A 13,342-nucleotide genomic window follows, 5' to 3' on the forward strand; every position below is an offset into this window, starting at 1 on the left:
TACATTCTCACTCTGCCATTTTATGTTTTTGCAACACAATTGATGTTTCTTACTGCCCTTTTTCTTTATAAGCATCTTTTAGTTAATAGCCAAGAGTGGCACATTTTAACCTTTCACCGCCGTAGACACATTTATACGTTTTCTAGGGTCGACTGTCGTATACGCATTGTTGCGACTTTCCTAACAATTGCGTTGTAACTTAATTTTATAATTCGCTGACAACATAACCCATGGTCTTTAAGACTTTTATGAAATTGACAGTGTTCTCTAAAGATTTCTTTATAAAATTAACCTAAAACAATGAAGCAATTTTAAATTTTATTAGTAAATTCCTAATCTAAAAACAAATATTTTTGTGTAAGTATTGTTAAGTACTGCGCGAATCAGAAAACAGGTAATTAGTTATGTTGATGACATTATAGCCAATTCAGATTTAGTTTTTTGTGATTATACAGATAATTAAAGTAGCAGCACTGTCTCTGATAGTGGTGAAAGTAATAGTTTTGGAAGAGTAAGGAACATTGTGGAGGATCGTTTTAGCTTCGCATCGTTCGTAGCTTCACATAGCTTTATCATCGCATAAAGTATAGATCCATTAAATTTTTGCATAGCAATGTTGGTTAAAAGGTTAGCAAAATAAAATATGTAGCAAAAATGTTCTAGATGAGACTGAAATTGAAAAAAATACTGTATACATATCATGAAGCAACATCGGCAATTTTCAGTAAAATTGTTGGCACTAGGCCGATAGCCAAATTTGTACATGGTTGGCAGTGAAAGGGCTAAACTACTGGTATCAAATTTGTACATGGTTGGCAGTGAAAGGGCTAAACTACTGGTATCAATCTTTCATTTCCTTCTTGAGCTATTCAGTTTTCACCAATTTTCGATAATATGTCTATTTTTTTATTTCTTTCATTCCTTTATATTGCATGTTTCTTTCTAAGCTCTACCATGGTTGCGTCGCTCGCAAAACCACCTAAAGCCGAGTTATCACATACATCTGTTTCTGTTTATGAATCTAACAAGATTCATCTATCAATCTTTACGCATTCCCCAGTCGGTAAAATTTTTCTTCTCTTACAGTTACTAATGCCCTGGCAGTCTAGCCCCGCCCCCCCTCCCGCCATAATCAATCATTAAATGTGCCGGTGAAGCCGGGAGAACAAGTGTTAGCAAAATTATTATGAAATGCTGCAAGGCACTTAAACAATTACCAACGAAAAGTCTTTTTCGAACTTAATCTATATTATTTCTACTTGCTTCTTCTATCATAAAGTACAGAGAATAACTATTTATACTATTATTATTACTATTATTAATATTATTACTATTATTATTATTGTAAAAGTTTTTCTTCACAGTCGTGTGGTGGTAGATGACTGGTTTTAGTCCGTGTGGAGTCTGGGCCTTAACAAAAGGCCAAAGGATTCAACATTTATTATTGTATTATTGTTATTACTATTATTATTATAATTATTATTATAATCATTATTATTACTATTAGAATTACTATTATTATTCTAAAATTCTGGAAGGCGACTGATTAGTGCAAACTGTGTTAGAGCATTGGTCTAGTAAGTCCTGTATGAATCAGCTGCTTGTTCTAAGCTCTAGCCGTGGCATCGGAAAAGCAGACAGACAGACACTGACTCTTATGCTCTTATTATAGTAAAGGGTGTCAATTAACAACCTGTTCTTGTTTTGATTTTTAGAGGAGTGCATGATTAATACGTGCACCTTTTTTGGTCTTTATATCAATTTCTATTAACCTATCAGCTGTATCGTACCTTTTTATAGTGTCTAACTTACTGCTCTAAGCTATCTGTTCTTGCCTTGCTCTTGTTTAAATTCGACACTACAACGCCTGCTATCCTCTCTAGTACTTTTTCTTGTCATTCTCTTTTATCCCTTCAATTTTTATTTTAAAAGCTTCTAGAAGTCCTTGATAAGATATCTTTTCAAGATCCTGTTCTAGTATTGTACCCAGCCTGTTGACTCCTAGTTGTTGTGCTGGTAATTTAACTGTTATTTTTCCAGGTCTCCTGCACTCAAACAATATTGTTAGTATAGTTATCTTTAGTTTTATCATTGACAATATTATTACTTCCATTATTACTATTCTCAGTATTCTGATAGCAAGAATTCATATCAAATTTAGAAAAAGGATTATGTTTTAAAACATAAATCAAAACTATTTATTGATGTAGTTGCAGCCTCATATTGTGAGTTATCTATCCTTGACAAAGTGCAAATGACTCCTCGCTACTCTGTGAAGAACTTGAAATCTCCTGTTTACACACTATTTTTCAGCTTGGTGAAGATTCTGATGTTATGTTGTTTGAGCAACACAGAAAAGAGTATATTGAAATTATCAGAGAATTGCGCAAGAAGCACCCAAACATGGACATGAAAAGCCTTGAGGAAATGGCGGAATACGAGGTGGTGTAGCAACTGATGCGTGTCAAACATTTCTTGAGATTCTTTATTACTCATTTGTTAAGATAATATTTTCCTTATGTGGAAAAATGACAACTTTCATATATTGATATCTCAATTGTACACTGTAGAATGTGTCAACAAATATTATTGACAAATAATATAAAAAGTTTTATTGCGGCAGGTGATGAATCGAGGACCTAAGTCTAGAGCCTTTTATAGAATTCAGGCTACTCGCAAACTTACAGGAGGCGGAAATGTTATTAAAAAGAAATTGGAGAAGGAGCATAAAAAGAATCAAGGTAAGAATGTATAATGTAATGGGATGCAATTTAATATGATGAACTATGGCATAACATAAAATATTATAGTATAACACAGTATAATATATATTATAATATAGCAGAATATAATACAGTATAAAATAATACGACAAAATGTGATGTAATATAGTTCAATATAATAGAATACTGTACAATCTAATAAAATATAGTATGACAAAATGTAATAGACGATAATATATTGTATTATGCAATCTGATATTATATAATATATCTGGTTCAGTATAATATATTAAAGAAATATTACATGATAATATTATATGGTATGTTATTAGTATATATTATATAATATATTATACAATAATAGTATAATACCATTTAATATATACTATTATACTAGTATATGTATTATAATATATTATAATATTGCATAGTAAAATACTTTTAATATATTTGTAAAATACTTTAATAAAGTGCACTCTATTACACTATAGTATTACAAAATATTACAAAATAATTTCCTATCATACAATCTGATATTATATAGTATAACATATTTTATAACAATGTAGTATTGTGTATTATGATATAATATAGTAGTCCCATTACATCATTTTATAGAGATGCTATAATTTTTGTTGAAGTAGTAAAAACCCTTAAATATATCTGATAGTAACTGAGTGTTTGTTACTTAAATTGAATTAGTGTTTGACACTTGACTCAGAGCTGTACGTTTTAAATTATTTTATAAAATAAGAAATTAGTTTAATTTCTTTTTTTATTGCATTTGAGTTAAAACCACAAATGATGCTTTTATACGACTTTTCTAAGTTTTTAAATTTACTTGGTTATTGGTCACTAAACTTTCAAAAAATATTTGAAAGTAGCCAAAGAGCTTGGAAAGCCTTTTTTGGAAAAAATAATAACCGAACACACAATTTTACTTAAAGCATTAATTTTTGTGAGTTTGTTTTATCATAAAATTTGTTCTTAAAATTTTCTAGTTAAACAAATTGTATTTGTTCAACTAAATTTGTTGTAAATTATAAACTTGTAAACTAAACTAAGTTGTAAATTTACATCATATGCCTGCATATATTATTCCAACAAATGATCTTTCCAAATCTCTGCGTCTTCTTACTCTGCCTATGCTAAATATTTATTTTACTTCAATTCAATGTTTCAAGATTTTTCATGGTTTGTGTCTTCGTTTTTTACATGACAATTACAGGTTCTTAACTCATTTCAACTTACGTGATATGAACAAATTGCATACAATCACTAACAATCATTTTGAAAATGTCATTGCCAGCTGCTTTAACAATCTTCCACCAAATATCTGTTCTCTTAGCAGAGAAAGGCATTTTAAACACTATTTGTCAGACTATTTATTCAATTTTAATGGCTAACTGTTGCTTTTTTCCCTTTTTTTTTGTTTTACTATTGTTGTATGGCCTAATTTGAAAAACATTTCTATTTGTGAAATGAAATTATTGCCAATAAAGTACTATATATATATATATTTGTTTACATCGAAAAGAGGAAACAACTCCGGATTGAGAAGTTAATGTTTCAGGGCATTACAATTATGGTGATATTTCGTTGAAGTTGGTCATATTCTTTGCAGAGCTGGTGACAGGTAACTTGTTTATGCATAGCTGCTACCTATAGTATCCCTATTCCTTGTTAAATATTTTCCACAAGGAAAATTTCATGATATTGTTGACAAAAAGCATGTGACTGAAGCATACATTACATGGAATCAATGTACAACAAATTGTGCATTGTTCAACGCATATGATATATGGCCTGTGTCATATCACATATCGCATAGTACTAATTGCCATATAGCATTTAGCATAAGGCATATGTCATGTGACATGTGACATGCGACATGCGACATGTGACATGGGACATTTGGCACTGTAGGGAATATAGATGCTTTCAATTTTGTGTCTTTAATGTCTCTGCTAGCAACATTACTATGAACAATTTACATATAATTTTTTTTTCAAAATCCTTTGAAACAATGAAATTGATTAAATTTAAAATATCAGCCCTGTATTTTACTCAAATGTTAGCATAAACATACAACGGAGCCTTTTTGTCAAAAAATCACTTTTGCAATTAGTATTGTTAGTAAGTCACTGACCCTTCATAAGTTTTGAGTGTTTGTAATCAATTGAGTCAGTGACTAACACACCATTTCATAATATGGTCAGTAGCTAAGATGCCATTTTACATTACATGATCAGTGACTAACACGCCATTTCATAATATATAATCAGTAACTAAGACGCCATTTTCTAATGTACGGTCTAATGTACATTTTGTAATGTATTGAAAAATATGCCTCTTTTTCTAATACATGTTCAGATAATAGCCCATTAACTTATATTAAACTGTAAATGACCAGTGCAACATTTTTTAACAGTTGTGCTTTGTTATAATAGGTTGTAAAAAAATAAAAAATAATTTTTAGTTCTGCCAACTTCACACTTGATTTCAACCTAAAGTGAGATTATATTAAAATCAGCGAACTAAACTTTTAAACAACAGTAATAATTTTATTTCATTTTATGTTTGGTTGCTAATAAATTTGTTTCAAACAAGGCAGTTAACGCATTCAAGAGTACTTTAAATTCAATTTAAGCGGGCTGTTCAGTCTATTGCATCCATTTTTCCTCCCAATCTTCTGTTTCACACTATAGAGAGTTCTCTGTGAACATCGATATATATCATTTCTCCTATAAGTTTCAATGTAAGACCAAGATATTTTCTTGAATAATACATGTTTTAATATTACTTTATGCGCAGGCTCTGTATACGAACGTAAGTATATTACATTTTGCTCAGATATTATTATCAGTTTAAATGAGAGTTTGGTTTCCTCACATGAATATTGATAGAGTGAAGTGTGCTGAATAAACCTGTCGCACAGTAGAGTACTCTTTTATGCACATATACGTATTAGACATAGACTGTCAACATGAGCCAAGGCTAACATTGAGTAAACAAATGCAGTGTGCTAGTTAAAATTAATGCAGTTTGTCTGAGTTCTTGACTGTTTTCATATTTAACAGCTAGCTAATATTAGCTATAACAACTATTTAACATTATACTTTATCAAAATATTATGCTGTGAGCTTTTTTATTAGGTTTTTATTATATTTTATTTATTTATTTATTATTTTTTAATTTTATTTAAGGTGCTGTTTAAGTAGATCAAGTAGAAAAGAATGTCAAACCAAGTAAAATATATCTTAATAGTAGAAATTTATTTAAAGAATTTTTCTGATTTAATAAGAAAGTTGCTAACTGCTCAGTTAAATTACGGTTTTATCAGAAAAGCACTTTCCATTTCTAATTTCTTTGAGTTATCTTTTTGTACTAAAAAAGTAGCATAACTCCAATTACAATCTTTTATTGGTTTGCTCATGATAATGAAACTAAAATGTTAGAATTTAAAAAAGTATGTTTGTATATATACATAGACATATAAATTTGCATATATACATAGAGAACACCATTAACTCACTGCTATCGTTGATGCTTTTCTAATCTTAAATGTTGTACAATGTATAATTTGGTTTATCTGATTAGGTGCGCATTGTAATAATGCTGTTTTGAAATCAGTTTATAGCCCAAGTTTAATAATAAACTTATTTTAAATTCATGCTTAAAGCTATCATTGAATGAATATGTATGCTTAGTAGAACTAGGGCCATGCATTGTATGCATTAAAAATGTTACGTAAATAAATGTTCAAGTACAAATATTAACTTCTTGTCAAAGTTTAGATGTAACATATCTTTTGCGAAACATTGAATTGCTCAATAATTTTTAGATAGTTAAAAACCTGTTGTGAGATTTATGCAGCTATGATCATGAACAACAAAGTTTTAAACTGATGTAAGACTATACACTCTGGAGCTCTGACAGCTATAACTGTATTATTAAGAATGCATTAAATATTCCTGCACCAACACTGTCGCTCACATATTTTTTGTGAAGAGCTTTGGAGCTTTGCTGGTTGGAGATGTGCTTTGTAATACTGTCTCTACATTGTTGTAGCTTGGGTCGTTTTGGCTTTAATATGACCTATGACCTTCACTAGATAAGTTCACAATTTCTAAATTAATATTTACATCATTAGCTCAAAGCATCGGCGTTTTGTTAAATAGTTTTACACACTTATTAAATGTAATTTTTAGCAAATTTATTAGGATGTTTTGCATAATCATGATTTTGTAGTGGTGGAATCTGAACCAACTAACAACATAACAGAAGTATTCTTTGAGCCCGCCCACTACACGGTGATGGAAAATGTTGGGTCAATGGATGTTTCGGTTTCACGAGCTGGAGGTAATCTCAACACAACTGTCTATGTCGACTACACGACGGAAGATGGGTCTGCCAATGCTGGCTCTGATTATGAGGCAACTAGTGGTAAGAGCTGATAACTCCTCAGAGTTCATCAGATGAGCATGAAAATTAATAAATTGTTGACCGACTACTTGTGCCAGCTATCAGCAAAGTACTTGTGTCAGTTGCCAACAGATTACTTGTGAAAGTTGGCAGCAGAGTACATGTGTCAGCTGTTAACAGACTACTTGTGTGTACTTGTGTCAGCTATCGGCTGTGTAATTGTGTCAGTTTGCAACAGGTCGCTTGTGCCAGTTGTCAGCAGTGTAATTTTGTCAGCTGTCAACAGGTTACTTATGTTAGTTGCTAGCAGGTTACTCGTGTTCGTTGTCAGCCAGGCGCTTCCGTCAGCTATTAACAGGTTAAATGTGTCAGTTGCCAGTCACATTTTGTTTTTCGACTGCTCACCAGAACTTGTCCACATGTTTTTAGGCACTCTTGTATTTGGTCCTGGAGAGGTTGTGAAGACATTTAGTGTGACGATCATTGATGATGACATCTTTGAAGAAGACGAACATTTCCTTTGCAAGCTATCCAACTTGCGAATTGGTGAAGCCAATGGTAAGGTCAAATGCAGCTGTGATAAGCAGTATGCAGAAGGCACAAAATATTTACAGAAAACTTTGGTTTTTGCTAGAGTTTGCTAAAACAAGACACTTCAGCAACAATTTACTAATGATAATTAGATCAATTGTATATCTGTATGAGTTGGCTTCACACCAATCATGTCATTAGACCAATTGGACTATTAAATGATTTGATTTTAGACAAATCAGCTTTGGATCAATTGTCCGAGACAAAGAAATGAACTGCAATTGAAAATTTATGTTTACCAACATGAATTTATGTTTACCAACATGAATTTATGTTTACCAACATGAATTTATGTTTACCAACATGAATTTATGTTTACCAACATGAATTTATGTTTACCAACATGAATTTATGTTTACCAACATGAATTTATGTTTACCAACATGAATTTATGTTTACCAACATGAATTTATGTTTACCAACATGAATTTGCCAAAACAACAAAGGCAGCAGTAAAATAAATATAAACTGCTTACAAAGAATGCTGTTTGTTCAGAAATTTTGTAAATATTAGTTTGAACTTCTATTCTAGACAATATAAGTTCATGAAATCATGTTTGTATTATTCTGTGTCCATTTCATTGCTTAGTAATTAAATAAAAGGTTTAATTAGCGATTAAAAAATTGTATTTTTTTAAAGAAAGGTGTTTTATTTTTTGTTTTTTTCAGGTATAAATTATTTCATTATTTCCTTTAAAAATACTAGTTCTACAAAAACTAACACCTTAGCTTTCTAGATGTTAGACAAAGCCTGTGTAGAACCTATGGCAAATGTAACAACTAACTTCTCAAGCTATGAAACTATGAGATGTTGAGATACTCTAAGAATGCTTACTATTAATATGACTATTACTATTATTATTATTATCATTATCATTATCATTTCAGGCATGTACAGTTCTGAGAGCTCGGCTACCAAGAATTACCAGCTGGGCACACCATCGACTGCTACTATCATGATTCTAGATGATGATCACGCTGGAATATTTCATTTTGAAGGTAGGAACTGCATTTAACCGAGACATATTTATTCTGTCTGCTTTAAAAAAATCAAACATTAGCTGCTATTGTAATGCAAATTCCTTAACGGTAAGCAGAGATGTAGCCTAAGCTCTATAGTTAATTCATTGGATTATTGGCTATTACTCTTATAATCACACCATTAGTTTGCTTTGTATCAACAAGCCAGTAATTATATTGCAATTTTAGTGCAAATGTAATTTTTGTAGTAATATTTTATTGTGCCAATGTAACATTTGTGATAATATTTCGTTTTATTCTATTATATATATGTAATTTTTTTGTAGAAAGTAGTCATGAGGTAGTAGAGTCCATTGGTCAAATGCATGTGAAGTTGCTGCGAAGCTCTGGGGCCAGAGGCCATGTAGCTGTTCCCTATAAAACAATTGACGGAACGGCTCGTTCTGGAAGAGATTTTGTACCTTGCAGCGGAGAGGTCATCTTTGCTAATGATGAGCATGAGTAAGTCAGCATTACCTATAAGTAGCTTTACTTAAAGCTATATAATAATATAAATAATACGTAATAATACAGTGGTGTGTGAAATAAACTGGACTCCTTTGCTAAAAAACTACAATTTTCATTTACAACATTGTTATTCATTGTGAATTTAATCGATAGCCAAAAACTATATATTAAAATAATTCTCATTTTGCCTTGGTTTAAAATGTTTAAATCAGATAGCTATAAAATTGTATTTTTGAATAATTATGCTGGCTAAATTTTAAACATTTAAGTTTTGCAATAGTCGGAGATGATAATCTATACAGATATGATCATACAACCTACATTTTTATTTGTTTATTTCAAGTCATATGCATGTATGGATTATTATCTTCAACCATCAAAAGTAAAATGTTCAGAATTTAGCCTACATAATCATTTAAAACATTATTTTACAGCTGTTTGGTTTACATATTTAGAAAGAAAACCAAATGAGGATTAATTTAATATATAATTTATGGCTATTGACTAAATTCAAAATGAATAACAATGTTGTAAATGAAAATATTAGTTTTTCAGCCAAGAAGTCCAGTTTATTTTGCAAACCACTGTATACATCATAATGACATGAATAGTTGTGGACATACGGAACGGCAGGTCAACTAATGATCAAAAGGTCTGGAAAGGGTTTTGTGGTAATGACAGCTGTCACATTAGCTTGTTCAGGTGATTATGCTAAGGAAAAGCATTGTGAGGGGAAGGGAAGGGGGGTTAAAGTTTGATGGAATTTTAGGTTGTAGACTGGGAGATATTATAGACTATTTTTTAGAAGAATATTCAAGTTGGAAAATGAATAATACGGACTCAGAGATAGCATTGCGTTATGAACTTGCTTTAAAAATATTTATAAATACAGACTAAAAGTGTCCGTATTTGAATTTTTTTTCAAAAAATTGGCAAAAATACTTGAAGCCAAAAAATTTGGAAGACAAATGATATTTTCATGAAAACTTTATTGTTTGCATAAACAGAGTGTATTTGATCAGATATTTTCTGTAAGCCTGAAAATTTGAAGTTTACAGATGAGACAAATAATACACAATTTTATTTCAAAAGCTAGAAAATAGATAGTAATAAATAGTAAAAGAAATGTAAAAACTTAACTATAAAGAACCAGAAAAAATACTGATGGAAATATTTTAGATAGTCTTTAAAAGACTAAACTATAAAGTGATCGATGTCAGAGAACAGACTAAGACATTGTAAAAATGAAGTCTTAATAAGCACTCTTGAATATTATGTTCTATATATTATTACATTATTTTATATAAGAATGTTATTACTAATTCTGCTTTAACAATAATTGTACTAATTCAGCTTGACTGCGTATGTTACCCTAGAGTGACTTTATATTGGTAAAATAGGTACTAAGATGTAATGAATAATATTCTAAAAACATATCTTGGCGTCTGATACAATATTATAATCATAAAATAAAATTCAATGTAAAATTTTGTAATACATACTGATATAATATAAAGTAATATAACATAATGCATTATAATATACCATAAAATATTATAATGCATTATGATCAAGTTTACTTTATATATAATTTATTATATATAAAGTATATTATAATTTATTATAATATACTTTAATATAATTTATTGTTATATAATATAATTCTTTACATAAATCTCGTTGCTTGTTTGTTTTTTTGTTGGTCTTCTTGCTTTTATCTCTGTGTTTAGTAATAGAGATTAGAATCTAGTGGTGAATAGTCTACCTTGGAGAGAAGTTAGTCTTAGACTTTCCAGTTCTGGAGGCATCACGCTTTTCCGGTAGACTTGCATTCAATTAAGCACAGATATCAATAATGTTGAATATATTCATTAGAGCAATTACAATACGCGTAGCGACTTTGCGCCACAGGTAATGATTTACAGTTATCTTCACTAGGCGAATGCTCGACGTTGCACGAGTAATAAAAACAGCTTATAAGCAGTTGCAAGTAATAAAGTGCAAAGGTAATGCAGTAGGTAAGGCTATATAATGTCTATAAGCTTTGTTTCATTACTCATGCAGCCCAGGGCATTCATCTAAAAAAAACTGTAATACAGTAGGATCTGACACAATATGATCTGACATCATAATTTTTGTACAATACATACAATACAACAGAAAGTAGCTCAATATACCACAGTAAAGAATACATTTTCATGGAACATATTATAATGTAGTACTGCACAAAATACAATATTAACTCATAAGTTTGCCTTCAGGTTATCATAATTCTATTGACAGGGTTCAACTCTTGCAAAGCCAATCGATCGATTAATTCACTACAAGAGTTTTACAATTAAATTTTAAATAATATATTAATCTTTGTTATACTTTATAAAGTTTAGTAGCTTTTTATGACAATTTTACACATGTTGAAAATTATTTTTTGCTTTTATACAGGAAATATGTGGCTGTGAGCATTTGTGATGACGAGGAGTATGAAAAGAATGTGATATTCTATATAGAACTGGGAGAGCCAAGATTATTCAAAACTGCAGCAGGTAAAGACAACTCTCACAATAAGCATGATGATATTAGTTAACAAGCTTTTGATGGCTATGACAATTTTTGTTGTTTTAACACAACGTCCACAGAATAAGGCAGATTATCTTTTCCAGAACTGAAAACTGTCTTCAACAGTTAGTTGCCAAATTGGTGCTCCCTGTTTTTGTCCCGTATCACTTTGTACAGCGTCAGCTTCTCATTCCATTCATGATATTTGAAATTCTATCATAAACCATGTGACTTACAGTAATTTGATGTAACGCGTACAATGCTTGTCAGCTTTCCTAACATCTTTATGCCCGCTGCCGCAATATGCTGTCATACAGTATGTTCCACTTGAGCACGTGTTGCAATTGTGCACCAATTCATTCAAGAAACTGTTGTGAAAGCTGTGTTAGTAGGGCATCTATTACTAATGCCAGATTGGCTTATCTAAACATGCGAGCCAGAATAGTTGTGCTCTGATACAATCAGATTGATGACTATAGACTGTTGTAATGAAATGTCACCTAGTAGTAGTTAAGTTAGTCCCTACATGCTGCCAATTTGCTGCCTGCTTGCTAGTCTTTGTCATGGAGTGTCTCTTGATGTTGCAGAAGTTCTTTTTTTACACATGTTATAGACACGCTTCAAGAAGATGCAGGTATATGTTTAATCAATCAATAGATTTCTTTTTGTAAACAGAGCAAGACAACTCCAGTTTTTCAAACTGAAATTTCACTTACTAATTCTAGATTTAAGCTTCAAAAAATACCTATATAGCTTTGCTAAAAGGCTTAAGGTTAACAAGTTGTCTTACCCTGAACTTTGCATAGAGCAATCTATGAGTGCACTGCATTCCTACCTCACCATGCCGCTGCACCAGCTAATTTGCGCATAGTTACATGTCTGTGAATATTGTCAATACATTTGCTAAAATAATCTATGGTATTAGTAGTACTTGTGGCATGACAGCAGTGCTGTACGCATGCTAGAACTAGCTTAGAGTACCTGCAGTCTATTGGGTGCGGAATACTTGATATTCGTTCGCTTAGCGGTAGTTAGTTCTAAGCACCTCTTACTCTCCTTAAGGATGAACTTCCACAAAATCTTTAGTAACTTTATCAGCAATTATCAGTGTTTTTTCATTATTTGCAATTGTTTTTGGTGTTTGAAGTGATCTGACTGCCAGGATGTTTCAAGATTAAAATCAACAAAGTTTGATCGCAATTAAAACACCCAAATCAAGCAAAAGTGCGATTATGGCTTAAATACTTGCAAAGAAACCACAAAATAGATACGCGCAAAGATTCAACTTGAACGCGATAGCCAATATTAACTATCTCAATAATAACAACTGACATCATTTTGCATGTATATTCTGTCAGATAATTTTAATATTGATCAAGTTTTATCAAATATCGTCTTAAAACATCCTGACAGTCAAATCACTTCAAACAACAAAAACAACCTCAACTTATAGACAAACATTGATACTTCTGAAAAAACTTACCAAAATTTTGCGTAATTCCTTTCTAAAGTTCAGTAGCCTTTCTCAATATCTCTTTGTTCTTCTTTTTGGGGTAGAA

The 13,342-nt window shown here is 31.0% G+C and overlaps 1 protein-coding gene across 2 annotated transcripts in view; it reads left to right on the top strand.

Annotated features, from left to right (window-relative positions):
* LOC137396449 (sodium/calcium exchanger 1-like) overlaps positions 1 to 13,342 on the top strand; it is a 58,535-nt gene that overhangs the window by 32,964 nt on the left and 12,229 nt on the right. The window contains exons 5-13 of one of the 2 annotated variants that reach the window (XM_068082733.1): positions 2,314 to 2,442; positions 2,624 to 2,741; positions 5,538 to 5,552; positions 6,975 to 7,169; positions 7,578 to 7,706; positions 8,628 to 8,738; positions 9,047 to 9,221; positions 11,670 to 11,770; positions 12,397 to 12,417. In XM_068082733.1, the coding sequence (XP_067938834.1) occupies positions 2,314 to 2,442; positions 2,624 to 2,741; positions 5,538 to 5,552; positions 6,975 to 7,169; positions 7,578 to 7,706; positions 8,628 to 8,738; positions 9,047 to 9,221; positions 11,670 to 11,770; positions 12,397 to 12,417 (994 nt within the window). The remainder of the gene's footprint in view (positions 1 to 2,313; positions 2,443 to 2,623; positions 2,742 to 5,537; positions 5,553 to 6,974; positions 7,170 to 7,577; positions 7,707 to 8,627; positions 8,739 to 9,046; positions 9,222 to 11,669; positions 11,771 to 12,396; positions 12,418 to 13,342) is intronic. The other variant, XM_068082734.1, reaches the window with a different exon arrangement.

Source organism: Watersipora subatra, chromosome 5, assembly GCF_963576615.1.
Source record: "Watersipora subatra chromosome 5, tzWatSuba1.1, whole genome shotgun sequence".
Taxonomy (NCBI): domain Eukaryota; kingdom Metazoa; phylum Bryozoa; class Gymnolaemata; order Cheilostomatida; family Watersiporidae; genus Watersipora; species Watersipora subatra.